The 24,267-nt window shown below is 32.9% G+C and overlaps 4 protein-coding genes across 6 annotated transcripts; 3 read left to right on the top strand and 1 right to left on the bottom strand.

Moving 5' to 3' along the window:
* The first annotated feature begins 1,624 nt into the window (after nucleotides 1-1,624).
* On the top strand, nucleotides 1,625-4,122 carry LOC104792713 (wax ester synthase/diacylglycerol acyltransferase 3-like). 2 transcript variants are annotated; one of them, XM_010518932.3, is made up of 7 exons: nucleotides 1,625-1,951; nucleotides 2,175-2,744; nucleotides 2,843-2,909; nucleotides 3,001-3,095; nucleotides 3,178-3,387; nucleotides 3,461-3,598; nucleotides 3,702-4,122. In XM_010518932.3, the coding sequence occupies exons 1-7, from the start codon at nucleotides 1,763-1,765 to the stop codon at nucleotides 3,867-3,869; spliced, it is 1,437 nt and encodes a 478-aa protein (XP_010517234.2). In that variant the 5' UTR covers nucleotides 1,625-1,762; the 3' UTR covers nucleotides 3,870-4,122. The 2 variants fall into 2 exon arrangements, with proteins under 2 accessions (XP_010517234.2, XP_087369253.1); XM_087513127.1 differs by having other exon boundaries at nucleotides 1,641-1,904.
* A 40-nt stretch (nucleotides 4,123-4,162) lies between these two features.
* LOC104785546 (GCN5-related N-acetyltransferase 4, chloroplastic) lies at nucleotides 4,163-6,142 on the bottom strand. Of its 2 annotated transcripts, none has more exons than XM_010510779.3 (3): nucleotides 5,783-6,142; nucleotides 4,887-5,286; nucleotides 4,163-4,668 (listed from the first exon to the last, which is right to left on the bottom strand). In XM_010510779.3, exons 1-3 carry the CDS (start codon nucleotides 5,964-5,966, stop codon nucleotides 4,359-4,361), a joined length of 894 nt encoding a protein of 297 aa, XP_010509081.3. In that variant the 5' UTR covers nucleotides 5,967-6,142; the 3' UTR covers nucleotides 4,163-4,358. The 2 variants fall into 2 exon arrangements, with proteins under 2 accessions (XP_010509081.3, XP_087369254.1); XM_087513128.1 differs by having other exon boundaries at nucleotides 4,163-4,672; nucleotides 5,783-6,085.
* A 6,827-nt stretch (nucleotides 6,143-12,969) lies between these two features.
* Nucleotides 12,970-15,376, top strand: LOC104792715 (putative aquaporin PIP2-6). The gene is made up of 4 exons (XM_010510778.3): nucleotides 12,970-13,531; nucleotides 13,706-14,001; nucleotides 14,763-14,903; nucleotides 14,992-15,376. Exons 1-4 carry the CDS (start codon nucleotides 13,225-13,227, stop codon nucleotides 15,118-15,120), a joined length of 873 nt encoding a protein of 290 aa, XP_010509080.1. The 5' UTR covers nucleotides 12,970-13,224; the 3' UTR covers nucleotides 15,121-15,376.
* Nucleotides 15,377-18,908: 3,532 nt separating this feature from the next.
* On the top strand, nucleotides 18,909-20,080 carry LOC104785544 (GCN5-related N-acetyltransferase 8). Its single transcript, XM_010510777.3, has one exon. It carries the CDS (start codon nucleotides 19,126-19,128, stop codon nucleotides 19,831-19,833), a length of 708 nt encoding a protein of 235 aa, XP_010509079.1. The 5' UTR covers nucleotides 18,909-19,125; the 3' UTR covers nucleotides 19,834-20,080.
* Nucleotides 20,081-24,267: the final 4,187 nt, after the last annotated feature.

Below are 24,267 nucleotides of genomic sequence, written 5' to 3'. Positions count from 1 at the left end.
TAATCTTCCGGAAATTTGCCACATGGCAGGCTAGTTACAACACCAAATTCAACTAAAGAAAATCTCATAGGGTATCCACCGAAAACGGTCCACATTTCATACTTCTTTTTGGACAAAACCTGCCTACAAAGCAGAGCGTGGAGTAATTTGCAAGAGATAGGAGACTCACTAATCCAAAGCCTGAATAGAGAACCCAAACTTGAACTAAGAATCCGATCGAATTGGGGAGTGCCTTTAAGCACCTTGTCAATGGCCGTCAGGATATTTGGGCGTGAGTAAACATTCAGCATAGCGTCGGGATAATGGTCAGTTGCAAACAGACGGCGAGGGAGAAGATCATCCCACTCTGCAGATTCTTCTCCACAAGTATCACCAACAGTGTTTGATGATGGTTCATCGGTCGACGATTTGGATATACGACGGCGGGTCTCTGCCATGTGCGAAGGAGGTTCACGGCGGCAAGTTAAACAGAAAACGGAAAAAATGGAAGTAATGGGACAGAGTGGTAGGATTCAAGGGCTTCCGAATTTGCGGATCTGGAATTGATGAATTGCAAGATTTGGATTGATGAGAATTGGGGATCTAGGGTTTGGGGAATTTCTGATTTTGCAGTTTTACCGTTGGTTCATTTGAAAATAAAAAACTACTGAAAAGAGATGTAATCTACATATGTAAGTTAATTGGAAGAGAATTGATTTGTTTAGTTTGAGGGGTAAGTGATTATTTTACAGAAAGAAAGTATACATATAATGATAGTAGAAAGTGGGTGTGTGTGTTAATAGTTTAGGGGAAAGTGGGTGTAAGTGCAAAATTCCCTTACTCTATCCATCATATACAATATCTCACAAATAGTTTCGTTTTCAATTACTCTATCCATCATATACAATATCTCACAAATAGTTTCGTTTTCAACTTTTTTTTTTTATCTTTGTTAACAAAATGATGTAATTGGGATTACAGTCTAATTTTTGACTATCAAATGTCTATAGTTCTTAAATAATCCGTACCTAATTAAAATTTAATAAAAAAGATGTAATGTTCCCAACAAAATCTCTAATGTCGCTCGTTTGATCTATTATCTTCTCTAGTGTGTTTTTTTTTTTCCTTTTTTTCCTTTTTTTCTTATCCTTTCCATTTGGCATATATCTTTCTTCAGTACAGATCTAACCTACACATCTCCGAAAACAAAAATATTTAAACCCCAAAAAATGAGCTACATATGTTAGGAAGATATAATTGTCCCTTACAATTAAAAATTGGACGGTCGATTTGCTGTTGTCCCTTACAACTACATTTTGTTTCACAAATCCAATCCCACGTAATTCTAAGACGTTGGTCTCTGACTAAAAAAGTAAATGCCTGAGACTCACAAATACAGTAGGGACAATAGAAACATCACTGATCAGTACTCGTGATAGATAAAAGCAAACGAATTTAGGTAAATTATAAACTAAATCAACTCTTAACTCCTAAAGCTAAATGCATAACTCGTTAGATATATCTAAAATAGTAACGCAATAAATGGAATATTAGAAAGAGAAGAAAACTTTTGATCAAAAAAAAAAAAAAAGAAGAAAGAGAAGAAAACAATGATAATAACATAAAGTCATAAAAATGACAAAGTGGAGTAGTCAATACGTGTTTAATCAAGAGATAGATTAAAAGTAGAAAAAAAAAACACTAGTATAAGAACCAACTCACCAAGCGTGGCTGAAGGAAAGTCTGTATAATAACTACAATAACTTTGAAAAAGGGAATAGACATGGCGAGAAATGAGCAAGAGACAGCACCAACGGAGCCGCTTAGCCCGGTTTCACAGCTGTTCGCTACACCGAGTTTCTACTGCGTCATTGTTTTAACTTTAGGGCTTCAAGCTAGATGCAACCCAACCGCCATTGTAGAAGGTATCACAAAGACATGGATCAATCTCCCTCGCTTCTCTAGCAAAGTGGTAAACATATATATATATATATATATTTACATTAACAGTTACTTATAAAAACGTACGTACAAGGGAAATTTACGAATCGATCACAATCATAATACAATTTTATAAAAATGCCTAATTATATGATCCTCTTACTTTGATACTGATTATTATTATTATTTCAATAGCAAACTCGAATATTTTGTATAAAATGTTCTGAAATAATTAAATCAATGTTACGTTCCAGGAGATGAAGAAAAATGGAAAAGCGTTTTGGATCCCTGTTAATGTTCGAGTAGAAGATCATGTTATTGTTCCAGATATTGATTATTCCAACATTGAAAATCCTGATAAATTTATTGAAGACTATACTTCCAACCTAGCAAATACTCCAATGGACATTTCAAAACCTTTATGGGAATTTCATATACTGAATATAAAGACATCAGATGCAGAATCTTTGTGTATAGGAAAATTACATCATTCACTGGGTGATGGAATGTCTCTAATGTCTCTTCTACTCGCTAGTTCAAGAAAAATATCAGACCCCGAGGCTCTTCCTACTACTGCGGCTACAAAACAACATGTTGATTCCAATCGTAGGAGTCTGTGGTTGGTTGGGTGGTTTTGGTTAATGATAAGAATCATTTTCACAACTCTTATTGAAGTGATTAAGTTTTTTCTTACACTATGTTTCTTGCGAGATACAAAACCTCCTCTCATTGGTAAACCAGGAGACAGAATTCGATCAACAAAGATTATACATCGGATTGTAAGCCTTGATGATGTTAAGTTGGTGAAGAATACAATGAAGATGGTAGATATATTAATGTTTATACTGACCATACTGACCATACATTAATTCCTATATTAAGAAATTTGTAATTCATGCATTTTTTGTTTTTTTTTTTGTAGAAAGTAAATGATGTACTTCTTGGGATGACACAAGCAGGCCTCTCAAGATATTTGAGCAAAAAATTTGGTAACGTCAAATTCGTCCCCATTCTATTAGTAAAAATATAAACATTACTGTTAAATGCGGTTTTAATATCTTATTAGAAAAAAAAAAATAGATGAAGATATGGTGGTCGAGAAGAAACTATCCTTAGAAAAAATTCGTCTACGTGGTACGGTAGCTGTAAATTTAAGACCAGATACAAAGATCGAGGTAAACTCAGTGAAACCATCATTTTCACTTTTTACCGTTTTAGTAAATTGGAATGCAAAAGGTTGATAACATGTGAATACAGGATCTCGCTAATATGATGGAAAAGGGTTCAAAGTGTAGATGGGGAAACTTTGTAGGCTTTGTTATCTTTCCTTTATGGATACGATCTGAGGATGATCCATTGGAATACATCCGGCGAGCCAAAGCTACTATGGATATCAAAAAAATCTCCATGGAATCGCTTTTTATTTATGGACTTATCAAATTTGCCTTGAAAATATTCGGGAAAAAGGTAAAATATAACATCCCTATTATATAACTAATCCATATACATATATGAAAATTTTATATAAATGTTAATGCAGATAGTCGAACCAATTGTGAAGAGATTTCTTGATCACACAACATTGACATTTTCAAATGTGATCGGTCCAGACGAAGAAGTAAGTTTTTTTGGCCATCCTATGTCTTATGTCACCGCAAGCGTAACGGGTGGACCACAAGTAAGTATAGCTAATCATGCCATACCATATGTTTATAAATCCTTGAAAACTTTTGATGATTTGTAATTAGCTAACATGTTGTTTATGTTTCTTGTTGAACAAGGCTCTTATTATCCATTTCGTAAGCTACGTAAACAAGATTATCATCAATCTAGCTGTCGATACAACGGTGATTCCAGACCCTCATTTACTATGCGATGACTTGGTAGAATCGCTCGATATCATCAAACTCGCTGTCTTGGAGAAAGAAGTTCATAAAATGGAGGTTTGAGTCATGATTCAGCAGATATAAAAATGAGGGGTTGCGAAAGGTAAATTGTGGTGAAATGTAGTAAGGCATTATGTTGGCTTGGTTTGATCTAAATTAAGGATTCTCTCGGAGTAAGAGATTTATTCGATTTTCATGTTGGTTTTTTCTTGTTTGAATGATATTAATCTTGAATTTCATAAATACTTTTCATGTTTAAAATATGTATCTTGTATAGCATAATGCGATGAATACGACTTTTCAACGTTTTTGTTTTTACCTTGGTAGCTAGATCAAGTATAGCTAAGACCTTAATGTTTAGAAACATGGTTCACCGGCTCAGCAAAAAGTTGCTGACGCTACAAAACCTTAGTTACAAAACGTAGTTGGTTGAAATATTATAGACAGTAGGATTTATACAAGACTGCGAAACAAACAAATGCAGGCCACAGGCTCAAATAACATATTTACATTATCAACAGACGGTATTCAAATTTCCTTTCTCTGTCGGATTTACCGAAACTGTTCAAGAGCTTGTGTATTGTTGTTGTTGTTCACGAGCTTCATCATGAAGTTAAACCTGGTGTCCGGAGATGTCTTTGGTTGTGGCCAAGTCGATCCTTCAGGGATCTTGATGCATCTAAAACCTTGATCTTTGTAAAGCTTGGTGGCTCCTAAGTTGTTGAGTTCACAGTGAAGGCCGATAGCTCTACATCCCCAGTTCTTGGCTAAAGCCTCTGCTTTCCATACGAGTCTCTTGGCTATTCCTTTGCGTCGAAAATTCTCTCGAACAGCCACATTTGATATGTAAGCGATCCCCGTCCTGACTTCAAATTAGTAACACACCATCAAATCAAAGGATTACAGAGTGGAGAACCAACACAATCTAAACAAAACAAATAATGACAAGAGCCGCTAAGGGTCCTGAAACCTAATAAGTTTCCTTAGCTGCACATATTGATGACACTTGGTCCTTAAGTCTTAAGAACAGAAAGGCACAGTGCTTGGCCACAGAAATAAAACATGAGACAGAAACCGAACCTTCTCTGGCGGAGAGGTCCTTTCCTTGGAAGGTAATCAGCCACAGTATCCACAGTCAAGATTCCAGCAACATAACCTTTGTTTAAGCTGATCTTTGCATCAAAAGCTCCAATTTTGAAATCTTCACTTCCAAAGCAGATGGCTTCATCAGCAGAACTACCTATCACAGCGACTAAACAAGTCCTCCGGCACCCTGGTGGAACAGAAAATCCCATTACCATAGCCATTAACCTATCTACTCTAAGAACAACATCAAGAGGAAACGAATATCCAGGGAAGAAGGAACTGCAGTGAGTCTCTGCTACTTCCCAACAGTCTTCCAATCTTGCTTCACGAACAACGATTTCAGGTGTAACCGCTGGAAAAAGATCAGCTATTTGACTTGCATTGCACACTCCTCCTATATACAAACATCAAAAATAACAAATTCATCATCCACTGACACAAACTCACCATAAAAACTCAACACCCCTCATGAAAGCAGTAAACTTTAGATCTATTCCATCAAAGACTAACTGTGACAGGAGGTCTCAAGTTTATGAATTACACAGTACCACAGTTGATTATGCTCAAATCACGCAAAGTTTAAGGCTTTAAGTTTCCTAAAGCAAACATGCAAAAACTAATTTGGCTACAATCAACTGTTTGCTTTGAAGATGGGTTAAAGTTTCAATCTTTCAACACTCAGAGTCGGTGAACAAGAGGAGGATGGTCAATTACACACTACAAAGTCTCTAACTGAATTCATCTGGGACGATTAACTTAATTGATTACTTGGGTTGGGTGGTTAGGAGGAATTGGAAACTCGATCTAGATCAATACTAATCTAGAACTATGTCTAATACCCATATCAGAGAGCTCATCAAGGCTTGAAACAAAAAAACAGAGGTCAATACCTGATCTGATTTTGGAAGGAGGATGAGAAATAAAAACACTAGGCGAGAGGAGAAAGAGAGACGAAGAGTGGCGCCTCTTACGATGGAGAGAGACTCCTGAAGAGGAAACGAAGCGGACATAAGAGTTGTTGTGTTTGATTGAAACTGGTGAAACCGCCGTCGTCCCCAACGGTGTGCTCTGCATTATCTCCTCCGTTCGCCGTGCTTTTTCTGCTTCTTGCTAACTTTTTTATTTCTTTACCAAACCGAAACGGTGATGAAATTAACAACAACAAACCGGCCGGTTCAACCGATAAAATTGCCCACCCGACATAAAATAATCATATTTATGTAATAAGATCTCACACGTTTTTTAAAAGAAGAGAATATAACCAGTGGCGGATCCAGAAAATAATTTTATCCGGAGCAATAATATTAAATTATTTTTTTATTATTTTTTAAATAAAATTATATCAGTTAAAACATTTGATTAGTTTTGTTAAGTTAAGATAAGTAATAATATTTTGTTTTATTTATAGAATATGGGCTTGTTAATATATGGAATATAAACAAAATTAAGTTTTTGTATTGTATTTGTATGATATTTTAGTATTATACACAACACAAAACATGTATCTAAGAAGAAAATAGGGTAATGGGGGCAACAAAAAATATTTTAGCAGGGGCATACTTAAAAATTCATGTAAAATAACATTAACCTTAAAATTTTTACCCGTGGCAAGTGCCCCGGTTCACCGTAACGTACGTCCGCCCTTGAATATAACCCACCAATACGGTAGCTCATCTTACTGTAAGTTGAAAACATTAGGTTTATGAATTATGGTTAAGAAAAAGGAGTTAATTATGAGTATCACATTGCTCATTAATCAATGATTGCAGCTGTTTAAAAAAAGAAAAAGAAATAGGGAGTTAATCACATTGCAAAAACATCTAGAATCAAATTTGCTGTATATTGTACAAATAGTTTGTAGTTTACTCTGATGTCTAATTTCTTATATTATTGGAACGGTTCATAAAGATTAACTTCAATCTGTTAATTTTTTCATCATTATATACTTACTATCATATATACCAGCATCATCATCATTATTATTGTTATACCATATCATTATACCATTACCATCATCATAGTATCTTACTATCACCATTCAACATATCATCCATCATCAACATCATACCACCACAACCACCATCATCCCGTCATTATCATTATCATCATCATCATTACTCCACAAATTTTTGCATTTTTTTATATTTCAATTCTACAAAGCATACTTCCATGTTTGGTTACAATTTTTTTTGTCTGTTCTTGTCAGAATTTTCTAAATTTTAGTTTTTCCATCATATATTAACCATTGAGACTCTTTGTCTACAAATATCAACAAACTCCAGTTGGGGTGTATTTTTCAATTAATTAGGATTAAAATTAAAATCATGTTTTAATCATGATTAAACAATCTTTGTAGGCTTTAAATAAAATAGTCGTCTACGTGTCATACAATACTCACGGCTTAACAAAAATAAGTACCCAAATAAACTTTTTAACAAAAGAAATTAAAAAATCACAACATCCAAATTCAAAAACGAATATTATAAGTTATTCAATATAGTCGACACTAGATACTTATCACAACTTTGAAATAGTAGGAGACCATCCTTAAATCCCAAACAAAAATACTTTAAATCCATGTCGCTTGAATAGTCAAGACTTACATCTAAATAATGAGAAAGAAACAAACTAGAGGAAAGAAATTTTAGCGAAAAACTTGACGTGGACAACTGGGAGATTTCAAAGTTGTGCTCTAATCCAATGAAATTTGGTGAACCACTGAACCTTTATCCAAAAAGACAATGTACACTCGGACCCCAGCCGCAAGCGTCTATCACGATCCACAAATCTCGCCACGTGTCTCGATCGGCGACAACATAGAAGTGTACTAACCGTGTGGTTGTCCATCCTGCTAAGAAGTTCCCGTGAGAGAATGAAGATTCACTGATTCATATATTTTCCTTGCATTAATTAATACTTGATCGAATGTTTGTATAAGCCATTTTGGGGTAAGCTATAGTATATTCTCTGGAGAACAATAAATGAAGGCTATGTTTTTCTCGAGGTGTTTAGCAGAAAGACCATAAAAATGTCACGTCAAAAAATATTTTTCAAAACAATACTGTAAGATGTTAGAAAAGCATGAATAAAGATGAATTAAATACTTATATAATTTATATTACAATGGTTTCTACCAAAAAAAAAAAATTATATTACAATGGGTTTGATCATTTGATTCCGTTTAGATAAATCGTATTTCACAAAATTGCGTTTGAAAATAAAAACAAGAAAAATTTGCTATCAGTATACCCGTGATACCTTTATGAACGGTCCCATCTCTAACTCAAATTAGTAATATAATTGATGAAGCAAATAATTTTCAAATTTTGGTCGTCGGGTTGATTATTAAGTGAGACATTTTTTTCCGGTATTATTTAGTGATAGTCATACATCATCTGTTGTAGAAGTTGGCAAATCCGCCAAATGCTTCGCTTCAAATGTCAGGTTGTATTTATCTTTATGTCCAATCGTACTCGGCCATGGATGGACCAAGCTAGCTACGTATAAAGTTGTAGATATGGGTCTTCCACGCACACCACGTGGACCCTATATGATTTTTATGGAGGTCGGTCGTTTATCCAAAAAGATTCAAGTTTATCCCTTAAAAGTAAAACTGAAGAATATTTATCGAATGATATGGTTTTTCCCATTCTCCATTCTTTCTTTCATATCGTAATTCTCGTTCCCTAAGCCTATATTTGACATTTCTTCGTATAGTATACCTTGGATTTGAGTTTCACATATGAAACGTTTGAAATGTTTGAAATGATCGTTGAATTATATCGCGCGCAAGCATTTGTTCATAGTTCTCATATAGAAGATAATAGTTTTAGACAACATTCTTCATTGGTTTTTTCAAACAAAAAAAAAAACATTCTTCGTTGGTGATTGTTGACTCCTTGATTATGAGGGTTTCGACCACATTCGTCCCATTTCACTCTCATGTCCATTTCTATTTAATGTTGCTCACTTGCTCGTTGTGTAATCTGATAACTTGTTACAATTTGTAATATATATAACCTTTTCCAACTTTTAAATGACTCTGATTCTTTTTGCGTTACAAATTTTTAAATTAAAGATAGACACTTTGAAATCGAATTATATATGAGAAGATCGAGTAACAATTTTCTATGTTAAGTTGTTTTTATTGTAACTACGACTGCCAGGTTTAAATCTGAGTGATGACATAATGATAACATAGTACAAATCATGATCACTAACTGTTTTGACTTAATTCACTGTTATTTTTGCTAAATCAATAGAAGTTCTTTTACTTTTGCATTATTTCGTCTTTTAAATATAATACGCAAAACCTAGATATAACTGGCCTAGAATGCCTAGCTAAGAGGCTAAGACCATGTTAGCATTGAGCTGGCATAAAATATATATTATCTTCTATGTGAACTTAGCTTAAACCCTAGGGTGTAACGAGATTAACAGTAATAGTTCGTTAATTACGTACAAGAAAGGGCGATAGATATAAAGCGCTAAATAAAAGACATTTCAGAGCCTTGTATTCATTTTAGATTAGTCATGATTTAATTTTTCAACAAATCTTATATAATAAGAGAAGGTTTCTTCTAAACTTTCTTTGAGCCGATGACATCTGGCGCTTTATATAGTTAACGTTTGTCCATTGATAATTAAATATGACCACAATTGTCAACTTAACCTTTTGGTAATTAAAAAAATTTTCACTTAAGAAACAAACAAATAGAATCTGAACATGCAGCCCCTGTGTTTCTCTTCCTCCCATACGGTATTTAAATTGAAGTAGCTCGAATTTAGTTTTAGATTTGTATTCTGCTTTTAAAAACGTAACGTCTTGCCATCAAAGCAAATTAAGTCATTTGATAATTGCTTTCTTATTTATTTCTAATTAAATATTAGTAATCTGTTTTCCATAAAATTATAATCCAATAGAATTCAATTTCTGATTACTTTTATTATTATTATAATCTCTCTCCCTCAATCTACTGGGAATCAACACTCCCACCCCACACACACTAACTACGCTTTTTAAAAATGTTACAACCCAAAAAATTGCTCTCTACTCTACTCTAGAGTTACTCTCTAACGATGACCACTGGTAAAAAATAGGATTGTTTTTAGGAAGCTCCATACTTTAGAAGAAACAATGTCTTACTCAACTTTAAATGTCTCTTATTAGACGAAAATGTAAATAAACTACCTAATCCACACCACACATATCTCACCTACTGTATATTAAAAACTTCCTCTCAAACTAATTTTTTACTTGCTTTCAGACATGCAACTCGCCTATCCAAGTTCGAAGATCTGTTGATTCGGGGAAAACATTGTCTCTCTTTGGGAAAAAATTGCCATTGAAACACATGCCAAACTTCTTACACTTTGGGCAGACAATTTATATTTGAATGCAACATCGTCAACCCAATGTTTTTTGAACTCCAACAATTCCGCAAAAGATATTATATTTCATATACGTCTGGTTAATTCTGTATTTGTTTTTTCCTCATTCTCCAACATGTAATATATATTGCTTCCAGTTAAATCAGTTTTTGTCATACTTTTCACATCAGTTTTTCCCAATATTCGTACAATAATCTTTTAAAAAGAACAACAATCTTATAATCTTTAATATTTTTCCCAGTAACTATTTCAAGGCAAGTAATGTCTTGTCAATTTTAGTTGGTAAAATTTAGTTGGTAAAATTTTTTACTTGCTTTCAGACATGCAACTCGCCTATCCACGTTCGAAGATCTGTTGATTCGGGGAAAACATTGTCTCTCCTTGGGAAAAAATTGCCATTGAAACACATGCCAAACTTCTTACACTCTGGGCAGACAATTTATATTTGAATGCAACATCGTCAACCCAATGTTTTTTGAACTCCAACAATTCCGCAAAAGATATTATATTTCATATACATCTGGTTAATTCTGTATTTGTTTTTTCCTCATTCTCCAACATGTAATATACATTGCTTCCAGTTAAATCAGTTTTTGTCATACTTTTCACATCAGTTTTTCCCAATATTCGTACAATAATTTTTTAAAAAGAACAACAATCTTATAATCTTTAATATTTTTCCCAGTAACTATTTCAAGGCAAGTAATGTCTTGTCAATTTTAGTTGGTAAAATTTATTAAGACCCAAAAGATTTGTACATGATTGAACAAATAGAGACTTACGTCAAACAACAAGGATGGAGGCTAGGTAATATGACCAATTTCTATTTTATTTTTACTACTATTACTTAAAACATCGTCTTAACTGCATGGGTTCACTATATTTGCGAGACATGTCTTTCTCACTAATGTTAAATTAAACATTTTTTAATACTTCATTTTATTTGTATCTTATATGGTGGGACTTTAATTTTTTTTTTAACATTGTGACAAAATATAATTCTTCCAACTTTTTGTATCAACATGTAATATATTTCCTAATGAAATCATATACCATATTACCCAAAAATAAAAACTACTGATCAAACCAATTATAAAAAAATGTTTTCATACTTTCAAAGTAAAAATTGAAACCAAATTAATTTATGATAGACTAATTAATCTATGTTCTAATATATTTTAAAAAATTAAATTGTATTTAATAATCATATATTTTGTATTAAAGACAAAACTAAAATAAAATTTAATTTGTATTAAATATTTTATTTCATTGTTGTGCGTAGCATGTAAACTAAAATATTTGTAATATTTTTAAGGAACATTTGTTTTTGGTGTAAAGCGAAAGTGGTTGAAGTTGTGTATTGCGCAATAGGTGGCACTACATTTCATGCACTAACTGTAATTTGAAAATGAAAAACTCTGGTTTGACCTTGACACATCACACTTTCTCTCCATCCGAAGCTGTGGGAATACTCAAGTGTGTTGTTTTCAATGAGTCTGGAGTGTGGCAATCCGTTGTTTCATAGTTCTTTTCAAATGTTTTTTAATTTTATTTTGTGTACTAACTATTTGAAGGTACTATTCAAACTAAAATTGCCAACCCAAGTCACTTTTTTATTCTTAGGCCAACTTAGATGAATTGGACGACAAGGTGGCTTAACCCATCAAAGACTTAATAGGGAAGACATTCTATTCCAATGTCAAAGAATCCTCATACAATTTTCGGCTCTATGCACATCTATAAAAGACGATCAACACCACTCACCCTTAGAACTTGAGACACACATGTGTAAAAAAAATTCAACAAGGAATCATAAACCATTTACGCTTGAATTTTAACATTTTCAATTTTACATTTTTCCTTTTGTTATTTTAACAGATAATTACTGATGATGTAAACCAAAACTTAAAACTGAGGTTGAAGTCTCTCCAAGATTTGCAAGGGATAATTAAAGGCATTGATTGGGGTTTTAACATTACTGGTCTATTGTTGACAGGAAATACAACAACAAAAGTAAAACAACTTTTGATGTTGGGAGAAACCAGCAGGAAAAAGGAATAAAATCACTTGTCGTTTCATCTGCACAGCAAAGACAAATACAAGCCACATAAAAATAAGACAGTACAAATTTCAAATTTCACCGTATATGTATTACATATTGGTAGCATCGCAAAACAACACATTCTAATTGTAAAAGAGAAAGATATTTTAATATTTTAATCTTTTATACATTTTATTATTTAATAAATTAAACATGACTAATAAATTAAATTATACATCAAGGTTTGTTTTTAGTAATGGAGTGTTGGTTAGGGTTGAGTATGGATAAATTATTATTTATGCTATGGATTGTTCGAATCTCCTTGTGATGATGATGTCAAATATCAACAATTAGCGAATCTTTTCATTAGAATTGAATGATTTTAGGTTTTTAGAAATTGATTTGTTGAATTAAGTATTAGACATATCTCTTAAGGATAATATATGTACCAAGTAAAATTTACAAGAACATGAAGTTTCTATTTTTCTCACTCAAGCTTGTGGGTAACCTCTTTTGAAGAGAGAAAGAGTCTTTTTCAATAATTTAATATATGAGATTTGATTGTAAAACAAAAGTAAAAATAAATCCGTGCGTAGCACGGAATAACCTCTAGTTAGTTATAAGATAACCAAATAGAAATAAATTGAAAGCATATTCTTTAGACAACAAAAAAGTACTTCATAGACACTATCATACACACCTGTAGTGTTCCCTTATTTTACGATAAATATTTTTTTTTTTTAAAGAAAAAACCTGAAGGCAAAAGAGGAAAACCCCTTAAGCCACATCTTTCCATAAATACTACCACTCACCATCGTCTTTGCACACCATCCAAATCTTCTAACTAGTCTCTCTCTTTCTCCCTGTCTCTCTGAGTCCGTGAAGGCTAAGTCTGAAATAATGACGAAGGATGAGGAGTCGATTGAGGATGAGTCGTTCTCCGGAAAGGACTACTTAGACCCACCGCCTGTGAAGATGTTCGAGGCGAGGGAACTCAAGAAATGGTCCTTCTACAGAGCAGTCATAGCTGAGTTCATAGCTACTTTCCTCTTTCTATACGTTACCGTTTTGACAGTCATCGGCTTCAAGAGCCAGACTGATGCCAAAGCAGGTGGCGGAGCTTGCGCTAGCGTCGGCCTCCTCGGCATCTCTTGGGCCTTTGGTGGCATGATCTTCATCCTCGTCTACTGCACTGCCGGAATCTCTGGTTTATCTCTCTCTCCTTAACCATATTAATAAGTTTTATTGATTAGCATAGATAAATGCAAATGCTTCGTAACTTGAGGATCCTGAAATTTCTACAAATGTAAATTTTTATCTCAACTTGATCATCTGGTTATATAAAATTACTAATCATATGTGTGTATATATATATATATAGGTGGACACATTAACCCTGCGGTGACGTTTGGGCTATTCCTGGCTAGCAAGGTATCATTGGTGAGAGCTGTGTCTTATATGGTGGCTCAGTGTCTCGGAGCCACTTGCGGAGTTGGTTTGGTGAAACTCTTCCAGTCGACTTATTACAACCGTTATGGCGGTGGAGCCAACATGCTCTCCGACGGATACAATGTTGGTGTTGGTGTTGGCGCTGAGATTATCGGAACTTTTGTCCTCGTCTATACCGTCTTCTCCGCTACCGACCCTAAGCGAAATGCCCGTGACTCTCACATTCCTGTAAGCAATTCTAAACTATGCTACCTCAATTAAGTCTCGATCACATGAATTAACATTTACAAGTATCAAAAACCTAGCTAAAGATAAATTAAGACTACATAGATTTGATTGTTTTCTTTTGTTTCCTTTATTTTTTAACAAAATGTAGTACTAGTGGTGATTACACAAAATCAGAATTGGAAGATAAATCAGGATAGATTTTTTGATTTCGTTGTCGAAAAATAATGGACTAAAGTACGTATCGAATCAAAATCTAGTGCCAGCTATATAACGCATTTATTATTTTAATACTGATAACGATGTCGTCTAGCCATTTTGGCCCTAACGAAAATAATACGGACCAGATAAGTGTAGCGTCTATCTTCTTCTATGAGATAAACGACGAAAGGGTGTCCAATTATTTTTCACTCAAGTTCTTGTATCTTTCTTTGGTACCAAATGTCTTTTTACACGTTATAACGACATACCCTATTTGTGCTCCACGTCTCTTCATCACATGTCTTTGTATGTAAATGGTCCAAATCTATTCTGCATTTTCACAACGACCCATGTGTATATGTTCATACATTTTCCATGATATTTGTCCTTTCAAGTATATATGATTTTTTTACAAAACCAAATCTTTCTGTTATGCACATGGTCATTACTTGATTCTTTGTCTATTTTTAGTAATATTAGTACCTATATAGTTCATTCAAATTCAAATGTCTATATCATTGTTCGAAGATTGATTTATTTTGTATGACATTAATGAATTGAAGGTATTAGCACCATTGCCTATTGGATTTTCCGTGTTCATGGTTCATTTAGCCACTATCCCAATTACTGGCACCGGAATTAATCCAGCTAGGAGTTTTGGAGCTGCCGTCATCTACAACAATAAAAAGGCTTGGGATGATCAGGTTCTTATTTTCACCATCTTAATACACGTTTTTGCTCCTTAGTCCTTAGATCAACTTATTAATGAGTAATTTTTTTTTTCAATTACAGTGGATATTCTGGGTCGGTCCATTTGTGGGTGCAGCCATTGCAGCATTTTACCATCAGTTTGTGTTGAGAGCTGGTGCTATGAAGGCCTATGGGTCAGTGAGAAGCCAACTTCACGAGCTTCACGCTTGATTTTGATTTTTCAATCTATCGAAGAGGTGAAGAATCTTTGGACCAGGACAAAAGGAGAAAGGAAAAAAAGGGGCCCAAATCATATAAAAGAAAATATGAATATTTCGGTGAGTGACATTGTAGTGTGTCTTATTTGTGGCTTTGATGGGAGGTTTGAGTGTAACAATTTGTACCATACAAGCCTTCGTGTGAATGTATGTGTTATTTGATGCGTATGATATTTTTATTTCCTCTACTTAATTATCAATGCTTCTATATCTTTGATCCATCATCACTATAACTTTCTATACACAACTTGATACGTCACTAAAGAAAAATGAATTGTGTCACTTATACATATTGATGCAAATGAATTTTGTATCCCTTAACACTTATGTAATTGATTTTGAATAGAGTGATGCAATTATTTTATAAATTTTCACATTGATTTAATATTTTGTATCATTATTTATTTTCATTGTTTTTTTAACATTTTGTATGATTATTTCATTATTATTTTATCATATACTCTCTCCGTTTCAAAATATATAATATTTTAGTTAAAACACGCATATTAAGAAATAGTTACTTTAAAAAAGTTTAACCAATCATAAACAAGACCGCATAATAGAAAATATAAAATTAATCTAAAAGTTGCATATAAAGTTGGAAGCATCATATATTATGAAGCAAAAATACTTCTCTAAACATCCTATATTATGAAACGGAGAGAGTATTATTTTTTAAAATTTTGAATTAGTAGTTATCTGCATATGCATGTTGCCTTTTAAATTTTAAATTTTAGATTTTATACTGTTCTTATAATGATGTTACAACGCCTACTCTTTCTTCATTATCTTTGAACATAGTTGATAGAGGACTGAAACACCTTTGGAGACATGATCAAAATCATTTTTGAGGAAAGTGACTTGACTCCCCAGCGTGGTTATTTCTTTTTTTTTGGGTTTGCTTGTCGGCTACATATTCACAACTTATATACACATCCCCTTTTATTAATTAGGAAGTAGATTTAGTATATTAATTCAAAAGTAGATTTGGTAAAGTAACATTTTATTTGTAAGGTTTACATAATTAAATATGTGCTATTTGAATAAATATCAAAACTAAAAAAATCTTATTTATATTATGTATAATTTAGTAGATGTCCATTAAAGCTCAGTCTATTAGGTTATGCTTGTTCACCAAGTTGTATCTCCTATATATACTCTATTATGTCTATGGAATAAGATAAGCTTTCCCCACAAATCTATTACTTTAACACATTATCAGTACGATCCTAGCCGTCCTAACGTCCTAAGGAAAAAAAAAACTCTAACCGCCCATGTTGAGCAGCAGCCGTCACCGCTTTATCTACTCTCCAACCTTGAACGTCTCTCTTCTCCGGTACACATGCTCTAATCTTATACACATAATTGATTATTTGGTTGGTCAACAATCACGGCTGGCTTGTTATACATAAGATGCTTTACTATAATACTTCATCTTATGTTTCTGATTTCGTTATACGTATTGCTACTACTTTTATTACTCACATACATCATGCATCTTATGATTTTTTTTTAATCGATATTACTTACATACATCATCATCTTATGATTGTTTATTTAATCGATATTACTCACATATATGATACAAAATATAAGCTGTTTTACTTATGCATGTTATTATTATTATTATATGATTCATGCACTCTTATTAAGTACTCACATAGATGCATATTATTATTATCAATATGCACGCACGCGTATTATGCAATTATTAATATTATTATTATTAATATTATTATATGATACATAATATCATACATGCACTAGTATATAGATACAGGCACACATTAATATGCTTCTACGTACTTTGTGTATAAACCATGTATGCGTTAAGTATATTTCTTTTGAGTTAAGTTTAATTTGTGTTGTGTGTTAATCATGTATAGTGACATGTCGAAACTCTCAAACCTTGATTTTGCTGCCCTTGATCTCTCCGGAGATAATTACTTGGCATGGGCGCTTGATGCCAAGTTTTGGTTGAAATCCAAAGGGCTGGGTGATACAATCATCCATGGAAACAAAGAAGATGAGCAAAAGAAGTCATAAGCAATGACGTTGCTTCGCCATCACCCACGAGAGTCTTAAGAATGAGTAGATCTGATCTGAAAAAAAGGTATAAACACCAAAAGACAATGATTCTACCAAGAGGTCGATAAATGATTGGACGCGGTGATTTGAAAATACTATTCGCCATCACTGCTACGAATGCCTTAAAAATTACTGTGTTCAATCATATCGGGTTCTTGGTAAAATTACCGTCTTTTGGTGTTCATACCTTTCTTTCAGATCGCTTCAAAAGATCTTCCACGACCAAATACTCATTCTTAAGACTCTCGGAGGTGATGACGAAGCAACGTCATTGCTTGTGCTTTCTTTTGCTCATCTTCTTTGTTTCCATGGATGATTGTATCACCCAGCCCTTTGGATTTCAACCAAAACTTGGCATCAAGCCCCCATGCCAAGTAATTATCTCCGGAGAGATCAAGGGTAGCAAAATCAAGGCTTGAAAGTTTCGACATGGTCACTATACATGATTAACACACAACACCAATTAAACTTAACTCAAAATGGTTATACACAAAGTACGTAGAAGCATATTAACGTGTGCATGTATTATACTAGTGCATGTATGATATTATGTATCATATAATAATATTAATAATAACATGCATAATACGAGTGCGTGCGTATTGATAATAATAATATGCATCTATGTGAGTACGTAATAAGAGTGCATGAATCATATAATAATAATAACATGCATAAGTAAAACAGCTTATATTTTGTATCATATATGTGAGTAATATCGATTAAATAAACAATCATAAGATGTATGATGTATGTGAGTAATATACTAATATCGATTAAATAAACAATCATAAGATGCATGATGTATGTGAGTAATAACATGCATAAGTAACAACAATAAAGTGAAGCATGTATAAAGTAGTAGCAATACGTATAACGAACTGAAATCAGAAACATTAAATATCAATGATCATCAGTTCATCACTTTGATTATAGTTTTTCACGATATTTTTGAAATATTTGCATGAACCAGAAGGACACCCACAATCCAAAGAGAAGCAAGTCTCTCTATCGATGTTATCATGCATGTAAAATCTTTCACCGCAAAGCAAAAAAAAAAGTCCAGTTTCTATATCTAAACGTACGGGAATATATTGATCTGGCTTATCTCAGCAGTTTTTGTTTCTTGATTCCTCACCAAACTTTGGCTTTTATTGGATTTTAGTTGGAAATATTTTAAGATGTGGATTCTTTCTTGTAAGGAAACTTGAAAGTTGAAACAAATACATGAAACCATTAATTCAAAGTGGACAAAAGAAAAAAAGCTCAATTACATATTAATGATTCAGCATGCATGATCTTATTTACAATGAAGGTTGATCATCAAAGCCTAATTAAATATATATATATATATATATATATATAGACTTCGTTTTATATAAATAAAAGACTTAACTTTCTCGTTAACCTTCATAATGATGATGAGTTTACTATGGTTTTTAACTTTATATATATGCACATTGACCCCATTACGTGATTCTTCGACTCCGTTAAAATTTAAAAACTTGAAATTACGATTTATTAATAAGCTTCCAAATTATGAGATACCAAATTTACATTAGTTTTCTTTCTATTTAAAAAGTTTTAATGGTAAAATAAATAAATAAATATTCATTATACTATTATTTACGCAAAAAAAAAAAAAAAAAAAAAAAAAAAAAAAAAACATAAAATCAAAATCAAAATTAACCTGCACGACGCACGTAGCACAAGAAAAAGAAAAAGAAAAAGAAAAATAAAATAGAAAAGCACACCAGACCAGAGCACCGCCCCACCTTCTCTACTAGAACAACCTCTCCCATCCTTTTCAGTTTTCAACTCTCATTCCCTTCAATAAAAAAAACCCTAATTTTCACAATCACCAAAAGCAATGGCCGCCGCCGCACCACCACCACCACCAACGGCAGCACCAGAACCTACCGACATGGTCCCACTAAAGTCCCCAATCGGCCACCCAGTCTTCTCACGTATCCGCCTCGCAACACCATCAGACGTCCCATTCATCCACAAACTAATCCACCAAATGGCCGTCTTCGAACGCCTCACTCATCTCTTTGCCGCCACCGAGACAGGTCTCACTTCCACACTCTTCAACTCTCGTCCTTTTCAATCATTCACAGTCTTCCTCTTAGAAGTCTCTCGTTCTCCATTCACCGAAATCGCTCCGTCATCTCCCGATTTCACGCCGTTTCTCAAAACTCATAGCCTTGATCTCCCGATCGAGGATCCGGAAAGCTACAATTTCTCGCCGGATATGTTAAACGACGTCGTCGTTGCTGGGTTTGTTCTGTTTTTTCCGAATTACTCGAGTTTTTTGTCGAAACCTGGTTTCTACATTGAGGATATATTTGTGAGGGAGCCGTATAGGAGGAAAGGGTTTGGGAGTATGTTGTTGAGTGCTGTGGCGAAACAAGCTGTGAAGATGGGTTATGGTAGAGTTGAATGGGTTGTTCTTGATTGGAATGTGAATGCTATTAAGTTTTATGAGCAGATGGGTGCTGAGATTTTGCAGGAGTGGAGAGTTTGTAGGCTTACTGGTGATGCTCTTGAAGCTTTTGATAAGGTTAACAACATCTAGAGAGATTTGATGTTGGAGAGTTTATCGTATCAGATTCGATTCACTTCCTTTTTGCTTTCAAGCTTTAAACTTTGTTCTGTTCTGTTTGTGTTTGTTTTCCTCTTCTTCTTACTGTTTATGGAAGTGTTGGCATTGATCATGATTCTCTCTGCTTACTTACTTGATTACTCAATGAGAAAAACCCTTTTGTGGAATGTATGAAATGTTTTCAAGTTCTTAGTAGAGTTATGTAATTCTGATTCCTAGACATGGTTGCTTTGTTACTATAGTATCTGCTGTATGTTACGGATATGAAAAATTGGAGAATTGTCATAGTGAATCGAGAAGATATAGAAGTGGAAAACAGATAAATTGTCACAGAAACAAGATTGGAGTGATAGGCGAATGTTACTTTTTACCAATATTGTATTGATGTGTGATAGTTGTTTACCTGGCTTAGTCGGCTGTTCCCTTTGACGCCAACATAGCCGAGTTGGTTGAGGAACGAGGTCGAATTAGAGTAGAAGCGGAGGCAGACCAAAGTCGTTTACACATGAAGATGGTGCAAGCCAATAGCCACATCTATGGCAATGCTAAGCATTTCAAGAAGTTTCCAACTTTTAGCCATGATACAGTTCGACTTGAAGGGGTATACACAATGTTTATCCATCAATAGTCAGATAGATAAGAAAAAACAAATTTTGAAAGATGATTTTACATGAGGATTAAATTCTGGTGAAGTATTTGGATGGAAAGTGATTTTACTAGTTGTTGAAAAATGCAAGAATCTCGCCATAGTCATCTTCAAGTATAAGGACTTCGATGGAACTGAGCAAAAAAAAACTGGTCATTTTCCCTTCGTGCTGTTGTGGATGCTCTTATAATTTTATAAAATATTAAATCTAGTGATGTATAAAAAATAGTCAAATTAAATTGAAATGGTTTTGAAATAGTTTATAAATGGTTGTGAGTAGTTTTGAAATTAAATTGAAATTTCAAATGGAACAAATGAACCACATTCAACTAGGACATGTACGTAGACTATGAAGACAGCCTGATTTGCTCTGCGTAAAAAATGGCAGCCGCTGCACTGCACCACCACCAACGGCAGAACCAGAATCAAATATGGTCAAAACAGGTCTCCATAAGTTGATTGCGAGGTACGACTCTTAAGATGGGTGGTTGCAAACTTGCAACTATATGAGACAAGCTTTCTTGCGTAAGTTTCAGTATATTTGGTTCACTCGGTTTAGTTGCATCAATTTGTGTTCAGTTCGAATTTTGGTTTATCCGGTATCAGATAAATTTTTATTGTTCTTATTATTAAAAACTTCGTTCAATTTCGATATAACTAACCCGATTACATTATAATATTATATGCTTGTACGGAAATAAATATATTGGACTCGTTATAATGGGCTTGAACCCTCTAAGCAAACTTACAAGTGTGTACCTCACAACTTGTCACACGGTCGCGTTTGCCTCACAGCAAAACACTATAATGAAGTTTCTACGTGGGCCAACCTGGCCCCAAAATGCATTATTGAATTTTACATAATTCTTTACATTTATAAATGTTTTATGAAAAAAACAAACACATTTTTATAAAATAGGTCTCTATAGCATTTTAAATTGATCTCTTGCACTATAAAGTAAGTAAGAGATTAAAAAAATGTACCGATAGAAACTCTTTCTGACAGTTAATTGCCAAATTGCTATCTCCCCATACGAATATTAAAGTCTAAATTACTGGTAATGCTTATATTATTAGATTATCAAACATAAAACAAAAAGCTAAATTTAGAGACATAAAAACATAAACAGAATGAGAATAAAGATAATAAACTTATCAAGAGACTTTTAGTTTAATAATCTAACAAGTTGAGTAATCACTTTTTCACTTTTTTTAGTTCAATATGGATAATTTATTCTTTTTACCAAGAGTTCCTTTTTAGTATAGGTTTTAACATATTTTTCAGTTCAGCAAAAATAGAACTTATTCCCTCGGTCTTAAAACATTAGAAGAAAAAAATATTATAGTAAGATTGCGGATAGAGTTTGTTAAGTAAATTAAAAATTATTAGACATAGAAATATGAATTTTTTTTTTGTTCACTAAAAATATGATCTTAGGATTAAATTGTGAACTATCACATAAGATAAAGATTTTATCATAAATTTCTGGAAGACGGGTTACATCTGAATAATTTCTGGATTATTATTGTTCAAAATTTCTGATTTTCAAAATTTGAATAGTTTGAGACATATATCATATTTATCATTAACAGTTTATGTATAAAATTACATAAGCTTTGATGACTTTATAAAACTACACAAGGTCTAAATTTCTGATTATGATATAAAGTGGATCAACTCATTTAACCCATTAATCCATTAAGCTAAATGAGCTGTGGGTTGATCCAAAGTTCAAACCATTTGCTTAATGAATTGAGTTGACTCATTATCCATTAAATATTAAATCTCTATGGTTATGGGTTGGTTTACCCAAATTGACACCTTTAGATAAAGTTAATTACCATGAATGATATATCATATACATATGTTCTAATTAAAATGTGTAATTTTTGAGCATATGATTTTAAAAGTAATTTAAAACTCAAAATAATACATCATGTTCAGACACATTAATTAAATTTACATGTGTTATGTGATCAATAATATTTTTTCTCACAAAGCCACTTGTTGATATCTATATCATAAAGCTTCACAACGAAAATTTATTGTTTTATATTAATTAACACATTATTTGATGTTAATTGTGATGAATGTTTGGAAGATTTTAAATGGCGTATAAATTATAATTTTTTAGAAAATTTTATAAAAGAAAATTCAAAAATTTAGTGAAGTGGAATTTGGATTTCATTAAAAAAATTAGCAAAAAAATGTTTTAGATTTCTAGTTGATAGGATATCCCTTTTTTCAAAATTGTAAGTGGCTATAAACTATATATTTAGAAAATTTAAACAAAAAAGAAATCATTTTAAAAAACACAACATTCGAAGCTTTTCAGCATTTGTGTAACATAATTTTTTTTTTAATATCATATTTGAAGGAGACGATATTATACATATATATATATATATATATATAGGCTTTTAAGTGAGTTATAAAATTTGTACATGAAATCACAAACACTCCAAAATCTAGTTGTCCTGCTAGATTTTTTTTTTAAAAAAATCTCTTTGATTGATATTTTATTCACTTGCAATTGGAAATGAAGAAATTTAGAAGAATAGTCAAGGCCAATCGAAGGAAGAGAAACAAATCATATAGTAGAATTAATGAGCAGTTTTTCCTTCAATACTAATTTAGTCAATGAGAACTACATAATCTCATTTTCATTGGTTTATGAAAAAACTGTACAATTGGGGCTTTATACAAACCTGAAGCCTTAAACCAAAAGTACAAAAGAATTAGACTTGTTTTTTTTGTTAAACCACTTCTTCTTACACATGAACACATAACTGACATAAGAGTGGACAGATATTGTAATATCAAAACAGGATGTGGTTCAAACTTTTCAACTTCCCTTTCATGCATCTCCTTTTAAGTCCCTCTAGTTTGATACAAAGTCCATCTTTGATTTTTATTTCAATTTCCAACATAACCTTTCCAAGTGTATTATGAAAAATATTACTTACTAGCTAGGATTTACACCCAAAACCATATCCATCTGTTAACAATTAAAACTATAATTGATAGTAAAGTCTAAAGAATCAAACCAAGCTAAAGAATTAAAGTACCAATTGATACTACTTTTCGTTCCTTTCCCTTTATCTTGAACAAAATTGTAGTGTTTTGTCGTGATTACATGAATCCAAAGTTGGTAGAGAAATAATTGATTTCGTTGTCGACAAATCTAGACTACGAGTTTTAACATCTTCAATTACAGCCATATATAGAACACACTTATTAATGTCGGCTAGCTATTTTGCACTAACGACAATACTGTCAAAGTAGTACGTGTACCGGCTAGAGTCTTCTATGAGGTGAAACAACGACATGGGTGTCCATTTTTTTCCATACTCATTTAAATTTCTTGGCTTTTTTTTTTTGGGTAACAAGATGTCTTTTTCCACGATATAACGACGACATGTGCTTCACGTTGCTTCAATCCCATGTCTTTTCAGTTTTCACCAACATAAAAAATTTTAGGATGCTATTATCGAAATAGTTCATCAATTTATTCTTAAATTAATATTGGATTCATATATATATATATATATATATACCAAGTGAAACGAAGATTGGATCATGGTATAGATGACCGCGCGTCTTTATGTTGCATTTCGTGTGTTGTTTCAAATCGCAGAAGAGCCAACTTGTGTTTAAAACTGATTGCCATATTAGAAAATGACTCAAGATAATATAGAACAAGAGGTTAACTTTTCTTGATTTTTTTTAAGCGTTAGCAAAATTTTCCGAAAGAGGTGAT

The sequence above is a fragment of the Camelina sativa genome, chromosome 5 (assembly GCF_030686135.1).
Source record: "Camelina sativa cultivar CO46 ecotype springtype chromosome 5, ASM3068613v1".
Taxonomy (NCBI): Eukaryota; Viridiplantae; Streptophyta; class Magnoliopsida; order Brassicales; family Brassicaceae; genus Camelina; species Camelina sativa.
This window is presented reverse-complemented; position numbering and strand designations above follow the sequence as displayed.